At 44.9% G+C, this 24,262-nt stretch overlaps 1 protein-coding gene across 4 annotated transcripts in view; it reads left to right on the plus strand.

The window, feature by feature from the left end:
- Window positions 1-2,495: 2,495 nt before the first annotated feature.
- The window catches only part of Armc8 (armadillo repeat containing 8), a 50,378-nt gene continuing 28,611 nt past the window's right edge, over window positions 2,496-24,262 (plus strand). For 2 of the 4 annotated variants that reach the window (XM_070005481.1, XM_070005482.1), the window contains exons 1-6: window positions 2,496-2,597; window positions 13,660-13,736; window positions 19,775-19,846; window positions 21,855-21,997; window positions 22,096-22,193; window positions 24,075-24,167. In XM_070005481.1, the coding sequence (XP_069861582.1) occupies window positions 2,553-2,597; window positions 13,660-13,736; window positions 19,775-19,846; window positions 21,855-21,997; window positions 22,096-22,193; window positions 24,075-24,167 (528 nt within the window). In that variant the 5' untranslated portion in view covers window positions 2,496-2,552. The remainder of the gene's footprint in view (window positions 2,598-13,659; window positions 13,737-19,774; window positions 19,847-21,854; window positions 21,998-22,095; window positions 22,194-24,074; window positions 24,168-24,262) is intronic. The other 2 variants (XM_070005483.1, XM_070005484.1) reach the window with 2 other exon arrangements.

Consider the following 24,262-nt stretch of genomic DNA (forward strand, 5'->3'; position numbering starts at 1 on the left):
TATTACATACAATTATATACAATATATATATAGATACAGAACATAATATTTATGTGGTATGTGATATATTTATGTATACTATATCACATTTATATACAATGTAATACATAACATATATTTATTAAATATAAATATATTTATAATCATAGATTAGAATTGCAATTAAATTATATTTATATTTGTTTTTATACTTTAAATATTTCATATTTATAAATCACCTTTATATGACAGTTACATATAGTTATACGTAAACATATCCTATATCATATTCTGTAATGTATTATATATTTATGTGTATTTGTATAAAGGTATTACATAATTATACATATTATAGCATATAATATATAAAATTATATACTACATATATGTAGTATGTTATATACTGTTATATAATACATAAATATACTTGAATATTTTTATTTATAAAAATATATGCGTTATATCTTATTTACATTACTTTTTTCTATTTACTTGCGTTTACTTATTTATATTTATTACGTATCATTTATTTACTTATGTATGTATTGTGCCAGTAATGGGGCTTGGGTTCAGAACCTGGGCGTTGCCTGTTTTTATTGCTCCAGGTTATTTCTCCACCACTGGAGCCACAATTCCACTTCTGGCTTTTCGGTAGTTAATTGGGGAACAGGGTCTCTTGGCCTTTCCTGTCCAGGCTGAGAACAAACCTCAATCCTCAGAACTCAATCTTCTGACTGAGCCATGGGCATCTGATTGCCCTGGAGATTTTGGTGTGCACTGGAACTCTGTGTGTCTGTTATCTCTTAGTCCTTGTGTTTTAGCAGTTTGACAGATGATAGAACTTAAAACCAAAAGGGTAAATGAAAGCCCTGGAAATAGAAGTTTTCCTTTGCTAAACATTAAAACAAGGTTAATACAACTGTGTAAGAGAGATTGGTTAATTCTTTAGTGTGAAGTCTCCCTATAAAAGACAATTTTATTTCTAAAGACATTCACAAATAATATGTTCTTAATAGGCAACTTAAGAACTTACTGATTTTTTAAAAACTATTCCTAAAAGCTTCTGGAATTATTAAGTTAAAAAAATAATGGGACTTGGGACTCTAGATTTTCCTACCAAATAGTTATCTCCCTAATTAGAAAGCTGAATAAAATTAGATGTGTCAGAAACTTCGAAAAGCATCCAATTCATCCATGAAAGACGAATGATCAAGATGCCAACAAGCAAGTAGACAGATTGTGGACGTTTTTTTTGGGAAAAGAGCTAAAGTGTCAGGGTTATCTTAAATAAAATTCTTACCTTCTAGGAATTCAACTTTTTTTTTTTTTTTTAAAGGAAAGCAGTCCCCATGAGCTGGGGCTGATAAATGCTGCAATTATTTTAGTTAGACACTCAGGACGGGAAGAACAGAGAAAATCAATGAGAAGCAATTGTGAGGGATAGATTTTTTTTTTTAATCTACTCCACTCGGAAGGCTATAGATAGCTTTAATTCAGGGGAGAGGTAACAGCCTAAATTAGGCATGTGACCTCATTTCTCAGTGTTTTAATATAAAACATTCAAACATTTGATCAATTCCCCCCTACACACACACACACACACACATTTGATTCAGAGGCTGGAAATAGGCTATCACACCTATTGTGCAATGCTTTCCACGTTCCAGGCGTGTTGTAAGTACTTTGTCTATCGAGCTTCCGTGAACTCTTATTATTTAACACTGGAGAAAACGGAAACTAATTGGCAACAGAATGATCTCTCCAAGCGAAGGCAACTGATGAGCCCCGACGTCCTAACTAGCGTCCATTCTTGATGTGACAGCAGGAGAAGTGGGGTCGTGCACCTGTCACACCCAGGCCGGTGTTTGTTGTGGTTTTATTTGTTTTTTTGAGATTCCCTGCCTCCAGCTGTAAGATGGAAATAATAATCGCATCCCTAGGGGTGCGGTGTAAAGACAGGGCCGAGAATTTGAGCGTGAAAAAGCAAACCTGAAAAGTATGCGGGCGGTTCCACCTACTAGATTTTTCTTCTGCTTCTGAAAACTGACATGAAAAGACGTGAACCCAACCAACGTGAACTCAACCAAGGGAATCCCCCTGGCAGCTCCGCCGAGCGCCAGTATAAAGCTCCGCCCCTTCCCCGAGACCACGCCCACATCATTGAGCCCCCCGCCCATGCCCTCGAGGCCCCGCCCACCACGTACGACCGGGCGCCGGGAGAAGAGGGAGGGGGGGAGGAAAAACACCCCTGCCGCCCTCTCGCGCATGCGCACAGCGCTGCCCGCGCCCTCTCACTCCCCCCCCCGCCCCCAGCCCGAGTGTAGCTGCTGTTCCGCAGCGGCCGATTCGCCGGCCGGCGTCTGACGCGGTTTCCCCCCCCACACCCCGACCCCGGCCCCTCTCCGGGTTACCGAGAGGTGTGTCCAGCCCGGTGTGTGGGGTCGTGTGCGCTCCGGTTTTACCCGGCGTGTGAGGGGCTCCGGGGGACGGTTCGAGCGTGTCGAAAGTGCGAGTCCCCGCGCGCGCGCGCGCGCGCCGGCAGCCGGCCGCCGCCGGGGTGGGAAGGGCCCAAGATGGCGTGCCTGCTGGAGACCCCCATCCGCATGAGCGTCCTCTCGGTGAGTGCGCCGCCGCCGCCGCCGGCCCGCCCCTCGGGGCGCCGGGCGGCCTGCCCTCCCTCGCCCTCCCCCCAGCCCCGCGGTGCGGGCGGACTCCGCGGGAGCCGCCTCCGCGCCGCCCCGCCTCGGGCCGTGACCTGCGCGCCTCGGCCGCGCGCGCGCGCCTCGGCCGGCCGGGAGGCCCCGGCCCGGGGGTCCGACCTCCGCGGAGCTCCCTCCGCACCCCGCCGGCCCGCAGCCAGGCCGCGCCGCCCCCCCGGGCGCCCGGCGCGCTGCCCGAGGCCTGGGGGTCCGGGCGTGGGGCGGGGGTCCGCCCCCCCCCAGCACCCCCCCGCCACCCCACCCCGGGGGCTGAGGCGAGAACGAGGGGATTGGGGACAGGCTGGTGGCTCTGACAGCGTCTCATCCCACCTCACCCCATCCCCATCCCTACCTCACCCCATCCCACCCCAATCTCACCCCATTCCACCTCACCCCATCCCCCCTCACCCCATCCCCCCTCACCCTATCCCCATCTCACCCCATCCCTACCTCACCCCATCCCACCCCAATCTCATCCCATTCCACCTCACCCCATCCCCCCTCACCCCATCCCCCCTCACCCTATCCCCATCTCACCCCATCCCTACCTCACCCCATCCCTTCCCATTCCAATCTCACCCCACCCCATTCCCTCCTCCCCACCTCAACCCACCCCATCCCCACCTCACCCCATCCCACCCCAATCTCATCCCATTCCACCTCACCCCATCCCCACCCCATCCCATCCCCACCTCACCACACCCCACCCCAATCTCACCCTATTCCACCCCATCCCCACCTCACCCCACCCACTTCACCCACCAGACAACCCTCCTCCCCGCCCCCAGCTTCTTGGAGATGTAGATGTCACCCCTCTTCCAAGTGGACGTAGTCTCTGGAAATCTTCCTTTTCCTTCCATGGAGTTTTAAAGATATGTTCCTTGTCTACCTGGTTATCCACTTTTTTTTTCCCCCCTCCTCTCCTTCCATTTCTCTTTTCTTCCTAAGCTTCATCTTCATGTACTTCTTCCTTTTTTCTCTTATGAAAAGGGATGGACAAGGCCAGCCAGTCCCTCTCTCCCCCTTCCTCTCCCCCCCCCCCAAAACCCCACTAGTGAAAGAAGGAACGTATCCGTCCGGCAAGAAATAATAGTTGTTAACCAACCTCCCTTCCTTCCTCTCTTCCCTCCCTTCCTCAGCTAAACAGGAAGACTACTTTGCCTCTTTCACTGTTACCTTTGAAAAGGACCAGGACCCATAGTGAAAGTTGTTGGGAGATGACAGCAGCAAGTTTTAGCTGTCCGGACTCATCATGGTCCGTTTTTTTACTAATGGTCCATTGGCGGGTGTTGGAAATAAGAAAGGAAGAGACAGGAAGGCGCTCTGACGGTGGAGAGGGTAGTTGGATTATGGGTGATGTGTCAGGTAACTGCAGCTGGTTTCTCTTCTCCCACAAGCACACCCATCTGAAAGCCCTAGAGCCATGTAGCAACCGTGGCCTTGAAAATGCTGCAGGTGACAACAATTTTTTTTTTTTTTAGTTTTATGCAGGTCTTGGGGCTTGAACTCATGGTTTCTTTCTACATGTGTCTTCTGCCTAGTTAGATCATGGTTGTGCACCACCACACTTGGCTTATTATTTGTTGAGAGAGCGCTTTGCTAATTATTTGCCTGGACTAGCCTCTAACCCTGATTGCCTTTCAATTAAGTTTGTTACTCGCTTCACTTTTTTAGTAAATAGTATCCCCATATTTTATTCAAAAACTTCAGATTTTCCATTAGAATTTGCTTTAGCTCTAATCTCATTGAAAGTGTGTTTATCTGTCTATCAGTTGATCTTTTTTTTGGCCAGTCCTGGAGCTTGAACTCAGAGCCTGGGCACTGTCTCTGAGCTTCTTTTGCTCAAGGCCAGCACTCTACTACTTGAGCCACAGCTTTTTCTGTGTATATGGTACTGAGGAATTGAACACAAGGCTTCATGCCTGCTAGGTAAGCACTTGACCGCTAAGCCACCTTCCCAGCCTGCCTTTTTTTTTTTTTGTTTAAAACCTCTATTCTTTGACCTTCACCTTATGAGCTGATCCTTCTTACTCAGCCTGTCAGGTCTCTGGGACTATAGGCATTCTTCATGTCTTTCATTATTTTTTTTTCCTGTTGTACTTGTTGTTTCAAATCCATTTCTACATTAACTTTCCTAAAAACATTTTGGGATAATCACTCCTCTGAATTATTATTATTATTATTATTATTATTGTTATTATTTATTTATTCGCCTGGAGAGGATGTAGTTGAACTTGGGGCTTTCTACTTGCCAAGCAGGTACTACCATTTGAGCCATGCCTCCAGGCCCCACCCCCTCCCCCTTTATACTTTTACTTTACATTTTTGCCCAGAGCTGGTCTCAGGCAGTGATCTTCTTACCTATACTTTATACCTACAGTTGGGATTACAGGTGTATTGCCACACCGGCACATTTCACTGATACGGGATCTCACTAACTTTTTGCCTGCTGACCTCAAACCACTATCCTCCTGATCTCATGAGTAGCTAGGGTTACAGGCTCCAACTACCACAGTGCCCAGCCTCAATCTTTAGTGGGTTTCTTAAAGTAGTGAATAGTTTCTTGTGTGTTTGTCTTTTGAGAAGAAACTTCACCCTGTAGCTCAGACTGGCCTCCAACTCTCGCTTCTCCTGCCTTACCTTCCCAAGTGCTGTGATCACAGGCATGGACCACCACACCTTGCTTGTGTTTAGTTTTGAACTTAAGATTCTTCATTCTGTCCTTGAATGATCTTTCTCAGAGAAACTGCCTTCTCAGGTTGAAGTTGATCATTGGGTTCTTCCAAACTGCAGTAACTTACTGGCTGCTTTCTGTGGTATGAATTACAACTTTGTGTAACAGGTTTTCTTCCTCTAATGTATTTGGAGCTTTGGGTATTTTTGCCAAGCATGGTATTAGAGAGGTACACAGTAGGTCTTCTTGGAGATGTTAGTATCAGGGTAAGGAGAATTCACATCCAACAGTCCTACAGAAATAGGGAAGTTTTCACTCAAAAAGAGGCATTGAGGGGCTGGGAAGGTGGCTCAGTGGTAGAGCGCTTGCCTTGCCATGCCAGAGGCCCTGGGTTCGATTCCCTAGCACTACATAAACAAAAAGAAAAAAAGCTGGAAGTGGCGCTGTGGCTCAAGTGGTAGAGTGCTAGCCTTGAGCTGAAGAGCTGAGGGACAGCGCCCAGGCCCAGAGTTCAGGCCCCACAACCGGACCCCCTGCCCCCCTCCCCCCCAAAAAAAGGCATTTAGCTGGGAGCCCAAGAAAAGACAGAAAAAAAAGACATATGAGACTTCCAGGCAAAGGGGCCTGTTTTTTTCAGGGCTGTGTATAATTATTCTGCCTTATCTTAGAGAGTAAGTTACTTCAGAAGTGATCTGTTGGCCTTTCCTAAACTCTTGTGTCCTACCAATACTAGGTACTTGATGCTTGGTTGGACTGTCTGCTTTGGGAGTTGGGCCCCCTCCAACTCTTTGTGGATAGCCCCGTGATCTCTCTCTTTCTGTCTGGTTTGCGTTCAGCATTACAACCTCACCCCTTTCAACAGATTAGTAAGTTCTCCCAGGTTCTGTAGACTTCAGGTTGTTTTATGTTTGGAAAGAAGTATAGATCCTTTGGAAGTAGCAAAGAGCTCATGAAGAGCTCTTTGGGTGTTTCCCCCATGGGTTCCATCTTCTATAACAGTACAGTATCTGAACTCAGCCACTGGGGTAAGCATGCGCATCTTCTGTCCATCATGGATGGACCACCTCCATTCCAGGTAGAAAACAATACCATTATCATCCCTCCTGCCCCCAACGAGATCTCCTTCCAACACCTTTTTTTTTTTTTTTTTTTGTCATGGGGCCTGAACCCTGGACCTGGGCGCTGTCCCTCAGCTCTAGGCGAGCTCTCTACTACTTGAACCAAAGCACCACTTCTGGTTTTCTGGTAGTTTCATTGGAGATAAGAGTTTCATGGCTTTTCCTGCCCAGGCTGGCTTTGAACCGTGATCCTCAGATCTCAGCCTCCTGAGTAGCTAGGGTTACAGGCGTGAGCCACCAGTGCCCAGCTCCAATACTTCTTTATAGTCTAGTCACACCTACCCTCTCTACCCCTTGACCATCATTAACCCCTAACAACTACAGACCTGCTGTCCATGTCTGTAGTTCTATTTTCTATGATGTTACATATACCGGATCATATAACGTGGCTTTTTGTTATTGGCTTTTTGTCACTTAGCATAGTGCTCTTGAAATATGTCCAGGTTACCACATGCACAGGTGTTATTTGTGCTATCAGTGGTGTGTTTGTGTGTTCCATCGTTGTTGCTGAGTAGCATCCATCATATGGAATGGGATCCCATCGTATGCCAGTTTAATCATTCATCTATTGGACATTTTGGTTGTTTGCTATTTGGGCCATTATAAGCAGCTGTGAGCAGTCATGTAGAGCCTAGAAGTATAGTTTGCAGGGCACACAGTTAGTGTGTGCTCAGTGTGCAAAGGATCTGATGAACTTCTCCAGAGTGGCGGTACCATTGTACATTCCCACTGGTAACAGTCAAGATACCCAGCTTCTCTGCATCCTCTCCAGTGCTGTTGTGATGTTTCATGTTAACTGGTCTAACAGGTGTGTGACACCAGCTTATCTTGGCATTTATTTCTCTAGTAGTTAGTAATGTTCAAAAATCTTTCCATTGCCTATTTGCCATCTGTACGTTCTCTGGTGAAATATTTCTTCCTATCTTTTGGCCCACTTCCAAATTGGACTGTTCATTTTAATTGCTGACTGTTGAAAGCTATATATATGAACACCAATGGGTATTGGCAAGTACTTTCTCCAGATGTATAGGTTATTGTTCCATCCTTTTAAATCTAGGTTAGACAAGAACATGGATGACCGGGCACTAGTGGCTGGTGCTGAAATCCCAGGGACTCAGGGTACTGAGAACAGGAGGAGACTGAGAATGGGAGGCTTGTGGTTTGCATCCAGCCCCAGTAGAAAAGTTTGTGAGACCTCTCCCTCCCCACCCCAGAGCTGGGTGCAGTGGCTCACACCTGTCATCCTAAGATTCTTGGGAGGCGGGGTCGTGGTTTGTAGCCAGCCCAAGTAGGAAAGTCCATGAGACTTCATCTTCACCAATAAGAAACTAGACACACAGCTATGTTCCTAGGCTCATGGGAAAGCCTGAAAGTTAGTGGATTGCTGCTCAGGTACTCTCCTGGGTGCTAAGCAAGGCCCTAGCCTAAAAATAGTGCAAAATAGGGCTGGAAGCATGGCTAGGTCTTAGCATACCATCCTAGTAATGTAGTACCACCAAAAACAACAAAAAAACTTGGTTCTGCAGGTATAGTTCAGTGGTAGAGTAAGATTTGGGGTTTGTACTCCCTCCCCTAAAAAACCTCATTGTGTTTTGTTTTTGTTCCAGTACTGAAGTTTTAACTTGGGGTCTCATGCTCCCCCTTAGCGTTTTCTCTCAAAGCTGATGCTGTATCACTTTAATCACGCCTCAACGTCTGGCTTTTGGGTGATTATCTGGAGATAAGAGTTCCAGCTTGGGCTGACTTTGCTCTGTGATCCTCAGATCTCAGCCTTCTGAGTAGCGAGGATTACTTCCATGAGTATCTGGCTCCCCAAAGAACTTTGATCTCAACCTTGTACCTTACACAAAAAGTAACTCAAAGTGAATGATAGATTTGATTGTAAAATGTGAAAATTTTAGAATAAAACAGGAAAAAATCCACAGAATCTTCCATTTGGTGAAGAATTATTAGACCTAATTTTAAAAAGAAAATTAAGACTTAACAAACTGAAAATTTATGCCCGTGCAAGCAAGACCTTGTTAAGAGGATTGAGTTTGGCTTGAGAGTGGCAAGGTAAATATGCCTTTGATCACATTGTAGGCTGATATAGACAGGTCAGGCTAAATAAACTGCCTTCTCTACAGTCTTCCAAATGCCAGTCTGCTCTCTTTTTTTTTTTTTTTTTTTTTTGACAAGCAGCCATTAGAACTACAGGCTATTCAGAATCCTGATAGAACTTGAGTTCGTTGGGTTCTTGCTGGTTGTATTTGTTTGGCTTTGCCTATTGTTTCGTATTGATTTGCTCTCTTACATAGGCAACTGACAAACCCAAGTCTGCTTCAGCCTTGGCTTTTAATCATAAATACAGAATGAAATCTGTTGAGCACCTTTAAAAATGTGTATTAGTTTACCCTACCACTAAGCACAGCGTACATCAGCAGGTGGTCATGAGTTAGGAGAGGAACTTCCTTCTCTTCAGGGTCTGAAGAATCCGGGGTGCTTATTGTGTGCTTCAGGGCCTCTTGTGTCTTTTTTTTTTTTTTTTTTTTTTTGTCGGTCGTGGGGCTTGAACTCTGGGCCTGGGCGCTGTCCCTCAGCTCTTCAGCTCAAGGCGAGCGCTCTACCACTTGAGCTACAGCGCCACTTCCGGTTTTCTGGTGGTTTATTGGAGATAGGAGTCTCACGGTCTTTCCTGCCCGGGCTGGCTTTGAACCGGGATCCTCAGATCTCAGCCTCCTGAGTAGCTAGGATTACAGGTGTGAGCCACCAGCGCCCGGCCCTCTTGTGTCTTTAAGGTAAAATCGCCGCCTAGATTCAGACGCCCAGTATTGAGGAAGGCTCTTGAACTATGAAGAATCAGAAAGGCCTGTGTATTCAGTCTTTAAATTTTAAAATACTCAGTATGTAAATATAAACCAAGAGCTTCAGATGCACTATATGAGTGCTTTACCACTGACCACATCCCCAGCCTGTGGCTTATATCTTCGCGATTTCTGAGTTGGCGGTTGTTTCACAATACCATTTGCCATGTGGAGTTCTGGTGAGGGTATTATTCGACAAAAACAAAATTCCTGTTTCCTTCTGGTAGTCAGAGCTATCACCGAACCCTGCCAGGATCCCTGGGCCATTTGAATAGGAATGAAAGGCATTCCACTGGAGGTCAGCTTTGCAGGAGTGCTCCTCAACCTTTTCATTTTGACATCATTCCATAAACTGAAAAGAATAAAGAACTAGTTAGGTTCTTTGGTATATTCATAACAGGGGTATTTGGGAAGGAGGATAGTAGGAGTGTGCTTTATATTGGAAAATAAATTGTGATATAAAAGCATTTCCAGTCCATGGGACCTGTTAATATTTGGAGATGCTTGCCACCGGGAAAATTATTACAGAATATTAGCATCTTTTGCCCTGGTCAGGGAGGAGGGTTCAAATTTTTTTTTATTCAGCTTGAATGTGCATGATGACTGATGGGATAAGAAGACCAAGGAAAAGGAAGAGCCATGAGCATTGTCTTGATGGGGTACGGCACCCAGAAATTTTCTCTCTTTGGCCATGTATGTGGTCTCGTCTGCTGACACATTTATAGATTACTGGTTCTTAGCCCTTCCCGGGTATGCCGCTCCACATCCTCTTCATCAGAACAAACATATATAACTTTAAGGAGCTGTGGGTACTTGAATCCCAGCATTAGTTCTGAATTAATACCTTTAACTCAGCATATGCTGAGCCAAAACGCAATTTTAAGTCTAGGAGGACGGGAATCAAAGTATCACAAGACAACTTAAAGATTTATACAAGGTGTTGTGTGGGGTTTGGTTCTCAAGACCCTTCCTTTTTTTTTTTTTTTTTTGGTTCAGAATATGCTAGCCATCTCCCATGAAGATGTCACGCCCACAGAAAGGGCTTTGTGTTAACAGATGGTGTGGGGGGGGCCCTGGGTATGAAGTGGCTCCTGATGGTGGTTATTGCAGTGCAGATGGTGCGTCAGGTAGCCCCTTAGAGGGGCACTATGATAGGAAAGCCAGTGGCAGCGGCTAGATCGGGCCCAAGCACCATGGATAGCTCCAAGGCCATAGGCTATTGCTGCCTGTTAAAGAGTCAGAGCAAATAAATAAAGCCTTTTTAGTTACAAGGCAGCGGGCCCAATATCACTCCCAAAGTGTACCGGGAGAGTTGGCAAGGGGTCTCTCTGTTGCGCAATCTCAGTGTTGAGCACTAAGGTAACTTAAACTGTGGGCTGGCACAACACCACAGTGGCACCCAAGTAGCCTCACTTGGCTGCATCAGGCTTGTGAGAGGTGTTTGCTGGCCCTGGCTTTCCTGAGCTGTCTTCTCTTTGGAGGTGTGTACCCTTCTTCTGCACAGCCAGCAGCAAATACACTTGCTGATGTGTAAGCATGTTGGTTCACATGTCCTGGAGCTAAGATCCTAACATTGGCTTGTTTGTTTTTCTCTGTCCTTCCTGGTGTCACTCACCTTGCGGCAAAGCCTTCCTCCCTGACTTCTCCCAGCTAGTGACTCCTCCTCAGTGCTGCCTTGGTCTTGGGCAGACTTGTGTTTTCGAATACTAGCAGGGGACACAGAAGAGCGAGCACAGTCACAGTAGGAAGAAACATTGGGCCTGCTCTGCTTGTCATCTTCAGTGCACTGCCTTGCTCCAGATTCCCGGGGCTAGTGGCATCCATGAGCCAGATGCAGAGCAACAGGGTTGCTGTTCAGACACCTGTTTTTCAGCCTTTTCATGATTGCTAACCACACTGAGAGGCTAGAGATGTAGAGCTGTGGAACGGAAAAGAGGAAGCAGTAAAACCAAGATCCACCACCAAACAGAACAGAGGCTAAGAGTTTGACCAGCCTAGAACTTACTGTTAAAAAAAAAGAAAAAATACCCCAAACAAACAAACCCAAGGGGAAAAAAAACGGATTGACAGAACACACACACACACACACACACACACACACACACACACACACACACACACACACACACACACACACACACACACACACACACACACACACACACACACACACACACACACACACACACACACACACACACACACACACACACACACACACACACACACACACACACACACCCCTGCTGTGCCCTAGCTTTTGCTCTTGATGTATTGCTTCATGATATGTTTGTGTTGTTGCTTGTGGCCTTTATTTAAGATTTAATGATCTGACCTCTGGATGAAGATCATCAGAGGCATGTGTTTGCACAGCAAGGAATTGGGAAGAGTCCTTCCAACTCTGATTCTGTTCTGTTAAGAAAACGACCTTGTGCTTTAGTGGTCTGTAGTGGGTACAGTGATTTCTGTCCCCGTGGCTTGTTTCCTTCTACTGTTGGGTTTTCATACATGGGGTTCATATTGGAAGTGGTAAAGTAATTGAGTTGCCAGTGAGGGTGTAAAAGGAAAGCATAACGCTGATTTGGGTTCCCTTCATTGCCACAAATCGAGAGTTTGTACAGTTCTCCAAAGCTACTGTTTTGTAACTCCGAGTTTCAAGCTGGTATTCCATCTTCTACCGACTATGCTGGAAAAGTTACTTCCTCTTGGTGATGATTTATGGCTAACGGGTGGCAATGTATGAGCGTATTCTAGCCCACTTCTGAAAGCAAGTGGGCAACAAAGTCTTCTCCTCTGGTGCTTTAGTGTATTCTCTTTGTTTTAAATAATGCAACATTGAAACTAAATATAAAAGAGCTAGCCATCCAAGTAAACAAATAACCATAACCCCAAAATACAAGTAAAAGGAGGTAAGTATCTCCCTTGTTTTGTTTTATTTTGTTTTTAGTATTTCATTTTTGAAGACACAGTTTAACCATCTGGCCTTGAATTTCTTGAGATCCTTCTGCCTCACCCCTCCCCACCCCCACACACCCCAGTTGCTAGGATTATAGGCACGTACTACCTGGCTCCAGTTACTCTTTCTGTTCTAACTCTCCAACTTACCCAGCCTCATCTAGTGTAGACTAGATAGATAGCTCTGTTGGACCTGTAATCAGCCCATTTCTGAATTGTTTTCCTTTACAGAAGTGTGACAACTCTATTACTGAAGTTTTTATTTTTTTCTGAGTCAGTTCAAGGGACAAATTCTCCATCCTCTGTATATACTAAACAGAAGTCACATCAATTATCCCCCGCCTTCCCGTGTGTGTCTGTGTGTCTATGTGTCTGTGTGCGTGTGTGCCCCCTCCCCCTTTCTCTCTTTGGTATAGTCTTGGGCCTTGAACTTAGAGCCTGGACTGTCCCTGAGCTTTTTTTTTTTTTGTTTAAATTTTCTCAAAGCTAGTGCTCTCCCACTTGAGCCATGGTTCTACTTCCAGCTTCCTTCCTTCCTTCCTTCCTTCCTTCCTTCCTTCCTTCCTTTCTTCCTTCCTTCCTTCCATCCTTCCTTCCTTCCTTCCTTCCTTCCTTCCTTCCTTCCTCTCTCTCTCTCTCTCTTTCTCTCTCTCTCTCTCTTTCTGTCTGTCTGTCTGTCTGTCTTTCTCCATAAGTCTCTTGGAATTTTCCTGCTTAAGCTGGCTTCAGCTGAGATCCTCAGATCTCAGTCTCCTGAGCAGGTTGGACTTCTGGCATGAGTCACCAGCACTGAGCTTATATTCCTCTATATTAAAATACTTATACATATGTGACATGTATCTGCAAGCTTGCTTCCTAAGTCTAGGGAGACTCTCTGCCCGGATTCACCAGAGTGAGTTCACTGTCCGGTTAAGGTTCCAATGGGATTTGGTGTCTTCTTTCTTCTCCAACTTGCCATTTGTCATGCTTCCCAAGCTTTTCTCAGAATGAATTAGTAAAGTAGCTACAGAAATACCCTTAGTATTTTTCCCCTTTAGCTTTTAAATGAACAAAGTTTTGATATGTTAATTTCCTAAACTCTTCTGCCAGTTTCAGTTTCAATATTTGCAGTAATTCCGTGGACTTTGTTTTTTTTTTTTTGATATGGGGTGCTCTTGGGAAAAAAAATACTGATCTTTGACATCTTGAAGGGAACACTGCCGTTTGCAGTTCTTTCAAGAAAGAAACCCCTTGCCTGCATATTCCAGAGAGGAGAAGGCAGTAAGAAGTCTTCAGTAGGAATCTATGCACCTTCCTTTAGGTAGATGATATAGCTGGTTGCTGTTGGGGGTGGGGCTGTGAATTTTGATATGCATGGCTTCAGATGTCATCATTTCTCCCCTACTTTCTAGGAAGTAACAGCTAGCAGTCGCCACTATGTTGACAGGCTATTTGACCCTGATCCCCAGAAAGTTCTACAAGGTGTCATGTAAGTAGTATGTATTTAAGAGTCTTTCAAAAAGTCTTGTTTGTTTTGTTTTAATCTGCTACCTACTATACTTCTGTAAATGCAGGGCTATAACTCTTTTCCTCCATTTGGCTTCTTTTTGGAAAGACTGTCATTTGAGCCTTTTCGTATTTTATTATAAAAGATTTGTCTGTTGGATAGTTATAGCTGATCTGATTGATTAGCTTCTTCCCTGCCACCCTCCCACTCCCGCCCCCAGAATACTTGTTTCACATTCAAAAAATAAATAAAAGAATTTCCTTTGGAGAATGCTTTTGCTGCTTTCAATAGCCACAAAAGAAGAGAATAAAATTGCAGTTTTGTAACTGGAAAGCCAAGGGGAGAATAAGCTGGTAAATCTTGTTAGTTCTTTTTGTTTTTGCTTTTGTTTTGCTTTATTTTTAGTTAACTCACCAATTATTAGATTTCCAAGTGATGTCTGAAATACCAGAATTGAGAAAGCAGTCAGTCATTAGAAATTTAGATAAACTCTTAATAACCTACATGCCCTTTTCTCCAAAATTTCCATGTTGTTTAATAAGAGGAAACATTTTAAAGCAACTACTGGAGGGGCTTATACTTTACACAAATAAAGCCGGACAGATAGGAAACCATGAGATGCAAAGGTGACTTGTCCCTCCTTTTGCCATTCAGCACCCCAGCTACAATTCACACGAGAGTTGTAAAGAGGCTGCCTAGCTTAGGTCTAGCCTAAGGCTTCTCATGGAACTGGGAAACACACAGGACTAAAGGCCTGAGCTGTTCCGGGACAGGGGTGCACAGAGCAGGGTTGTGAGCAGATGCATTTGGACTTGAGCAAGCTGGTCCCCTTCCTCTCTTCCAATGTTAGTTAATATTACCAGCCACATAGTACCAACCATGGCCATAGGTCTTCTGACTTGCTGAAAGCTCCAAAGTCAGGAAAGTCTGTGAGATTCTTTTTTTTTTTTGTTTTGTTTTTTTGGGTCCGGTCGTGGGGCCTGAACTCTGGGCCTGGGCACTGTCCCTCAGCTCTTCAGCTCAAGGCGAGCGCTCTACCACTGAGCCAACTTCCCAGCCAGTCTGTGAGATTCTTATCTCTAGTTAATCACAAAAGCCAGAAGTGGTGCTGAGTCTCTAGTGATAGATTGCTAGCCTTGAGCAAAAGAATCTCAAGGACAGCGCCCAGGCCCTGAGTTCAAGCCCTAGCTAGGACTGGCACCAAAAAAAAAAAGGGGTGGGGTGGGGTAGGAATTTTAATCTACTGAAGAGGTTGGTTTCATAATAATTATTTAGTTTTCCGATTCTAGAAAATGAAGTGCCTAAGATTTCAATAGACTATGGACATATATCTTCCTGCCTGAGCTAAAGAAACAAGTTCCTATCACAAAGCATGAGGCTTTTTGAAACTTTTTTTTTTTGGGGGGGGGGGGTGTCCGGTCGTGGGGCCTGAACTCTGGGCCTTGGCGCTGTCCCTCAGCTCTTCAGCTCAAGGCTAGCGCTCTACCACTTGAGCCACAGCGCCACTTCCGGCTTTTTATTTTTGCTTATGTGGTGCTGAGGAATCGAAACCAGGGCCTCAGGCATGCAAGGCAAGTGCTCTACCACTGAGCCACCTTCCCAGCCCCGCTTTTTGAAACTTTTAAGTTAAATAGTTTTAACATAATTCTAGGTTAATATCCTAAAAACTTATTTCCTTATTGGGTGCTAGTGGCTCACACCTGTAATCATAACGACTCAGGAGACTGAAATCTGAGAATTACAGTTTGAGACTAGCCTGGGGAGAAAATTCCACCAGACTCCATCTCTAAATAACCAGCAGAAGGCCCAACTCAAGCAGTCTGAGCTGAGTAAGCAAGCTAATTAATGGGAAGTCCTGAGTTCAAACCCTAGTGCTATCAAAGATTTGTTATTCATCTAATAAATATACACAATAAATACATACAAAGAACATTTAACACCAGATGTAGCAGTTTGAGTCCTGCTTATTTAAAACAGTATGTTCTAAACCAGATCTGCTCAGAAAACTATGGTTAAAAGAGAGGCAGGGTTATCTAGAATTTATTACATCAAGTTTCTGTAATTTTTGCTTAAATACACTAGCAATCTGGGTGTGTATAAGTGTAATATTGTGAATACCACAAGTAGCTATGTATTTATGTATTTTAGTATATGCCTTTTTTATATCTGTAGACTTCTCATTATTCCATAATGTTCTAATATATTTTTTGATGTTCACTAGACATTATTAGGTAGAGTTAAAGAATAATAGGCCTCAAAAGTGTTTGGGTGCTTGGGTACTTATTAATGTAGCTACTCTACACTTTGATTTTGGAAAATGTAAATTGATATGGAATCTTATATTGATAAAGTAGTTTTATAATAGACACCCTAATTTCTGAGCCAGGGTTTAATTTTCAGAATTGTCCTCTTTGTTTTGTATTGTTTTGTTGTGGTTTTGCTAGTACTAGGGTTTTGTGCTTGTTAGGCAATTTCTCTACCACTTGAGCCATGCCTTTAAGCCCCCAAATTAATTGTTTGTTTGTTTGTTTGTTTATGTATTGGTCTTGGGGCTTGAACTCTGGGCCTGGGCACAGTCTGTCAGCTCTTCAGCTCAAGGAAAATGCGCCATCACTTGAGCCACAGTGCCACTTCTGGTTTTCTGAGTGGTTTATTGGAGATATGATCTCACGGACTTTCCTGCCCAGGCTGGCTTTGAACCAGGATCCTCAAATCTCAGCCTCCTGAGTAGCTGGGATGACAGGCGTGAGCCACCAGCGCCCAGCTGTTCTCTTTATTAAGGAACCATAGATACTGTAGAAAGACTTAAATATTTACAGCATTTTGTGATTTTTTTTTGATATAGATCAGAACTGTATCTAAAATTATTTATGCTCCAAGTATACGTATCACATTGTAATTTATAAGAATGAACTAAATTACTGTCAATTTCCAAGCCTTTTTCCCTTGCACTTAGTGTACATAGTAAAAGTAAACATAGTGTAAAAGTAAACAGTAACTCTCTAAGTTGACTTGGGTTTTTGATGGAAAGCACGTTCACTTCCTTGGGCTGGGTAAGTAGTTCAGTCCAGGATCCTCGCATTGCTCAGAAATGGGCTGTATTCTGCTTTTCCCTCTGCATCTACTTTCCTGGGATTGTGTTGGTTCTTTACCATTGCCGTAGAAATCTGTCTGGGTCACTTAGCATCTGGTTTCTTAGTCTTGTGAGCACTCTGTGATAACCCAGCCCTGCCTTACATTGTGTTGCCTCTGTCTCTCTAAGAAGACTGTGAATACTTCAGAACAGGTCCTGTGAACGGTGTTTCTGTATGCTTTCCAGTGCCTAGTACCGTGCTGAGCTCAAAATCAAATGGTTGAATTGCAGTAATTTAACTAGAGCATCCCCTTCCCCTGACATTCAAGTTGATTGGCAAGAGATAAGTTCTTGGGCTGGGAAGGTGGCTCAGTGGTAGAGTGCTTGTCTAGCATGCATGAGGCCCTGGATTCCATTCCCCAGTACCATATACACAGAAAAAGCAGGAAGTGGAGTTGTGGCTCAAATGGTAGAGCTGTTGCCTTGAGCTGAAGACCTGAGGGACAGCGCCCAGGCCCAGAGTTCAAGTTCCACAACCAACAAAAAAAAAAAGGAAGAGATTGTGAGATTGTGTTCCTTTGATCTGGGGAAAACATGTCTGACTAAAAGACACACATATAAAGAGCAAAGCAAATGAATCTACCAAATTTCATTTTCTGTCAAGTTTATTATAAGGCCTGATGTGTTGAAGGTAATGGAATAATCATCTAGTATGGTAGCTGTGGCTTCAGAGGATTGGCTGTCAGTGAATACGGGTTCTGAAAGCACCTCCACAGCTAGCCGTGCCCTCCTTGTCTGCCCCAGCGGAGTTGATGCTCCTCAGGGCTGTGGTGAGGATGATAGCATATTGTAAAGTTAAAGGTAATTACACAGCGATCTCACTGAGTTTTGCTGTGCTCCTCCTGTCTTGTGTGATGGTTGAGTTTGCCTTTTACAAAGGTGCGTATTTCTCTGTGGCCCATTTTCTAGAATCACGACAAGTAATGATCCATTGGTAGGAATTTCTCTGATACTTCCAGGTCAGATTTACTTTTCTTGCCTTTAAAGGGGAGCAGACTTCGGTTGTAACAAAGTGACAGGTGTATTTTCACAGAGAAGCCGGAGGTGTGGCGGTCATCTTTCTGGAGGATGTAACAGTGATGTAAGCTCAGACGAGAGGATGAGGATGACAGATGTGTGATGGAGGGAGGGACGGACAGACAGACTACACTGTCCTTAGATTTGCTAGAGCCCTGGAGAATTATGATTATTTTCTCTTTTAGTTTTAGCTTGTTCATAGAAGTGATCTGCTATCCTCCCCTTGTAACACTGAATGGAATTTATTTGCTCTCTATCATAGGCAGCTTAACCTGTTAAAGCCAAAGCAAGAATTCTTTTTTTCCCCTTCTGGTTCTGAATTTGAACTCAGGGCCTGGACGTTGTTCCTGAGCTTTTTCAGCTCAAGGCTAGTGCTCTACCCCTGAGCCACACCTCCACTTCTGGCTTTTTGGTGATTAATTGGAGATAATCTTGCAGATTTCCCTGCCTGGGCTGGCTTTGAACTGTGATCCTCAGATCTCAGCCTCCTTAGTTGTTAGGATTACAGGTATGAGCCACCAGCACCCAGCTGCAAGGTACATATTACTAATTGTGTTTTCTTCAGTCTGCATTTAACTTTTTAGCAGGTTGGCTACCTTCTTCTTATCTTTTTTTTTTTTTTTTTTGGTAAAACTATCAAGAGAACTGGTAAATTGGTTCAGGTGTGTGTGTGTGTGTGTGTATTTTTTTGTCTATAAAAACATTTAATTTATTCCTATTTCCTATGTTTGGAATGGGATCATGGGGCAGACACCTTATTTCAGTTTAGGAAGAATGAGGAGACCGGGGAAACACTAGAGCTGAGGGTTCTAGATTAGAGTACCCACGGTGGCACCTGGCACAACGTAGACTATGAGTAGGTAGCTGCTAGGCAAACGAATGAGCTGCATTTGGAACAGACAGAAAGAAGCCATAAGAGAAAGGGAAGAAGAGAGCATAAAGGACTAGCTGTGAGGCTGGGAAGGAAAGCAGCATCCGCAGGGGTGGGAAGTGCCGTGTCCGGGATTCAGCAGATCTGACCAACGAGGAGAGGGTTTTTAAGGCACTGTGTTAGGAGGGGTGGGGTTGATGTTTCTCCCATCGTGAGCTTAGGTATTCTTACTGTAGTTTTCTCCCTGAAAGCTAAAGAGCCCCATGTGGCTAGAATAAACATACTGGCCAATATAGGAGAACAGGGAAAATGTTTAAAATAGCTTAATCTGCCTAAAAGATACTTGGCTGCGTAAAGCCAAACTAGTACAATGTACTCTGTTGTTTCTAACCAGTGCACAAATAAAGTTTGAGACCTTCCTAGGAGCCCAAAGAAAGGCGGGGAGATGGAAGCGCCCTGCAGGCCCTGTTGGCCAGTGTGGCTCCACGAGAAAGTCCCAATTCATTAAAGGATGTCCTGAAATCCGAAGGCAGCCATTGAAAAAACAAAACCAGCAGAGCAAACCTCAAAGGCATGCGGCTCATAGACAGTAAAGCAGATGAAAGGGAATCACAGGAAGTCGTCTGACTGAAGTCAGAAAGAGAGGAAAAGTAGGCGGAGTATCCCCTGAAACAAGTCCCATATGTTCAAAGGCTGCTGGTTTGAATTGGGTGTTGAAGGTGGCCTGTACTTCTTTATGTTCAGGACGCTGGGCCTCCCTACAGCAACTCAGTAGTTGCTCTCCCTCTCCACATAGCTATCATTCACACACGCATGCACGCAAGCACACACGCACCTCTGGTCACTGAGCGCCTAGCACTGTCCCTTCCCTGTCACACACCAGGTGGTCAGTGCTCCACACTTGCCAATCCAAGATGTGGCATGCAGGTGGAGTGAATCCCTCTCTCTACAATGTGTCGTGTCAGTATACGTCATCCTCTTTTCTTTCCCTTCATTCAGAGACATGAAAAATGCTGTCATTGGAAACAACAAGCAGAAAGCCAACCTCATCGTTTTAGGAGCTGTCCCAAGGTCTGTTTGCTTCTAACTTCCTTTCTGCCATTCTTCCTAAGTTCCTAATGCAGCTCCTAACTGCCAGTCAGAATGCTCCTTTGATTTTGTATTGTCTTTCCTATTTTTAAAATAAATCCTTTTATTTAAAAGATATGCTTTGGGGCTGGGAAGGTGGCTCAGTGGTAGAGGCTTGCCTTGCATGCCTGAGGCCTTGGGTTCGATTCCTCAGCACCACATAAGAAAAAAGAAAAAAGCCAGAAGTGGCGTTGTGGCTCAAGTGGTAGAGTGCTCCCCTTGAGCTGAAGAGCTGAGGGACAGCGCCCAGGCCCAGAGTTTGGGCCCCACCACCAGACCAAAAAAAAAAAAAAGATATGCTTTGAAGTATCTGGATTATCTTTAAGGAAATCTGTATATATAGCCTATTTATATCATATGGTTGTAATATGTGTTGTATATGTACATTACATACACATGCCAGCAAGTAGAATGAGAAATGATTGTGGCTCATACCTATATTCCCAGATGCTCAGGAGGCTGAGATCTGAAGATTGACGTTCAAAGCTAGCCAGGGCAGTAACGTCCATGAGACTGTTATCTCCAATTAACCACCAAAAAGCAGAAGTGGCTCAAATGGTAGAGTGCTAGACTTGAGCAAATGAAGCTCAGGAATGGGGCTGGGAATGTGGCTTAGTGGTAGAGTGCTCGCCTAGCATGCATGAAGCCCTGGGTTCCTCCACATACACAGAGAAGGCCAGAAGTGGTGCTCTGGTTCAAGAAGTAGAGTGCTAGCCTTGAGTGAAAGGAGCTCGGGACAGTGCCCAGGCCCTGAGTTCAAGCCCCAAGACTGGCAAAAAAAGAAAGAAATGATTCTATTAATACTCTGGGAATTCAGGAATATTATTGACCCTCCTCCCCTTTCTGAGGATTTAGATTTATTTTATATACATATTCTCTGGATGGATAGACAGCTAAATATTCTGTTCTATCTCTAATATTTTAATAAACTTATTTTTATATTATATTTAAATAGTTGCACAAAGGGTTTCAATTCAACATGTCAAATTATGCGTTCAACGCTTTCTGATCCGTGTCCCCCTTCCATCATTCTCTCCATAAAACTTGACTAGAAGCTTGGCTCCCTGTCACATACTGGACAAGTACTCTACTGAAAAACTGTCTTCTTTCACACTATGCAAAAAACTCACATGTTATATGTAGACATGCATGCATGGTGCACACATGTAAGGTCAGAATGCTGGAGTGTTATTCTGAACTTGTCTTAAATTGTGGAGGACTGGGATTTGGGGAGGACTAATTTGATAAGCTGGACTGGAGCAGAAATGGGAGGATTTTCTCATTCCCTACACGGGAGAGTTAGAAGAGAGAGCTTTCCTTGCCTGAAGAGCTTCTCGGGGCCTCAGCTCTGCAGTCTCATCACTACCGGTGTGGACTTAGGCTCCATTTCCACTTTGAAGTTCAGACCCGACAGAACTTGGCAGTGAGAGTCTTTGCATTCTGAGCGACTCCCCTGGGGAGGGAGAAGCAGGCAATGCGGCTATGGCACTGTTTCCACCGAGACCACTGTACACAGACTTCTGGTGTATACCCTGTTAAGCTCTTTTGTTGAAACTGAAAAAAAAAAAAAAAAAAAGATCTCCTAGATCTTTTCAGATGCTTCTCTTTTTTTCAGTTGTGGGACTTGAACTCCACAGGGCCTAGGCACTGCCCCTGAGCTTTTTCTACAACTTTGAGCCACAGGTCCACTTCCAGTTTTTAAGTGGTTGATTGGACACGGGGACTTCACTCACTGGGCTGGACGTTGAACGGTGATCCTCAGATCTCAGCTTCCTGAGTAGCTAGGATTACAGCCTTGAGCCACTGGTGCCTGATTGTCTACAGAGGGTCAGATGAGTGCAGCCAGCCATGTTTTCCCCCCTGGGGGAGGTAATGTTAGTCTCCTACCACGTGTTGCTTTATCGCATTAACTCTGGTTTTCTCATCTCTTTCCCAATCCCCTTCTTTGTAGATTGTTGTATTTGCTTCAGCAAGAAGCTTCAAGCACAGAGCTGAAGGCAGAATGCGCGGTGGTGTTAGGAAGTCTCGCCATGGGCACTGAGAACAACGTCAAGTCTCTCCTGGACTGCCATATCATCCCTGCCTTACTGCAAGGTGGGTAAGGGAAGCCGCAGAAAGGTCAGAGTGGGCTTGTCGAGTCGTAGCGTGTCACCCGGGGAGAGGTAAGCCTCACGCGTCGGCTCTGCTCGCAGGACTGTTGTCTCCAGACCTGAAGTTCATCGAAGCGTGCCTCCGATGCCTCCGCACCATCTTCACCAGCCCCGTCACGCCCGAGGAGCTGCTCTATACGGTGAGCTCGCTGTGCGTCGGCCATCGGTCACCTTTCACTTGCTTTTTCTAACTGCTCCAGACCCATCCTTATCCTACCAATGGGTTGTAGTGCGTAACTTGGAAGACTCTAATCTAGGCCAATTGAACTTTTTTTTTTGTTGTTGGTCACAGGGTTTGAACTCTGGGCCTGGGCGCTATCCCTTAGCTCTTCAGCTCAAGGCAAGCACTCTACCACTTGAGCCACAGCGCCACTTCAGTTTTCTGAGTAGTTTATTGGAGATAAGAGTCTCATGGCCTTTCCTGCCCTGGCTGGCTTTGAACTGTGATCCTCAGATCTTAGCCTCCTGGGTAGCTAGGATGATAGGCGTGAACCACTGGCGCATGGCTTTTATTTCATTCTATTTTTTTAAATGAGACTAATAAAGCCCCAGAGAGGGTGAATTTAGACGATGAGATCATCTAAATTACAGGCCATGTCACTTTTTATTCCCTGGAGACACTGGAGAATCCTAACAAGGGTTGGGTGGTGTGGGATGGGCCTGAGAACCGCCATGTTTCAGTGCTCACGACTGGGTTAGAGTGTGTGCAGGCCAGCTGTAGACTGTCACTAGAGATGAGGCTGTCTAGTCAGAAATGGGCAGGACTTGTAGTTTGAAGTCCTCATTATTGGATGGGTAACTTTGGGCAGTTATGTAACTGTTCTGAGTCTTATTTAGTCATCTGTGAACTGCGGATACCTTGGCTCAGTTGACAGAGAAGGGAGCGTGTGTGAACTGGGATGGAGCTGTGGAAATGCGTGCAGACGCATGAGAGAGCTATGGAGAACAGGAGGGGGCGAGGTGCTGGGAGCACTGGGAGTCTTCTGCCCGCCTCTCAGTTGCCTGCGGTGTGGTTGTCCCTGCCTCCCTGCTTTCTGCCGGAGGAACTGCTCTTTCATCTTCTCTGCTTTCTGAGCACTGACTACCTGACTTACTTTTGAGGTTTCCTAAGTTTTTTTTCTCTCTCTGCTTAGGACAGCACATGGGATGAGATGCCTCCTGTCTTTGCCACTCAGTAGCTTTTGCATACGTGGGGCATTCTTTTCTCGTCCTCTTGTCTTCTGTGAAGGCCTTTGGACTAGAAGGATCAGTCTTGTTCCGTAGCTAGTTAGGATGCAGACTTAGATCCTTTCTCAAACCACAGGGCAAGATTTGCTAAACAGCTTCTGGGAGTCTGCATGGGTGGAGGACAAGCGTGGTCTGGGATGCTGGATGCAAGTCTCCTTTGCCATCTGTGGTTCAGGCTAAAACTCCCTTTCGCCCTGTCCCTTCTTCTGTAGGGTAAATAAAAGGAAACTCCTAGGGGATCCTTGGGGAGGTTTTGGTTTTTTTTCCTAGGCCAGCCTGTGTCAACAGTGGGCCGGTTTGGGGCTTTAGGTAAGAAGGACTAATCCTCTAAATTATCTTGACTAATGCAGATTGAAAATAGCCAGCTACAGTTATTGTGAGAGATTGTAGTCATTACTGGCACTTACCAAAGCACCTCAAGATGAAAATCGTCACGTTTTATTTCTACACAGTAGTTCTTCCTTATATGCTGCTTACCTTCCCTATCATAGCGGTCACCTCCATTTCAGCACTGATTCTGATGAGTCTTACTACAGTGATGGTACTTTATTGTGAGAACATAGGCTGATTATGGGAAGGGAGAATTACTTGCTTTTATTGGTTTCAAGGATGAATATTGAACCCTTTTCCTTGGTTTTTGCATGAGCAGATGGCCATCTTACTTTCCTTTCACCTCGTCCCCTAAACAGACTTGTTTGACTGCCCATAAGATATGAGTTGAAGTATACGTACAAAGGGTGTATGCGCAGTACCTAAGTTCCTCGTTACTGTCCTCTCCCTCCCTTCCTCTCCAGGATGCCACAGTAATACCACACCTCATGGCGCTGCTGAGCAGGTCCCGCTACACCCAGGAGTACATCTGTCAGATCTTCTCACACTGCTGCAAAGTAAGACCCATACGTGCCTTGTTTCTGTGTTCTTCCAGAGATGAGAGTACATATACAAGTGCAGTTGTAGGTACCGTTTTATGTGTGTATGCCAG

This window comes from Dipodomys merriami, unplaced genomic scaffold, assembly GCF_024711535.1.
Source record: "Dipodomys merriami isolate MVZ:Mamm:240054 unplaced genomic scaffold, mDipMer1.0.p SCAF_68, whole genome shotgun sequence".
Taxonomy (NCBI): domain Eukaryota; kingdom Metazoa; phylum Chordata; class Mammalia; order Rodentia; family Heteromyidae; genus Dipodomys; species Dipodomys merriami.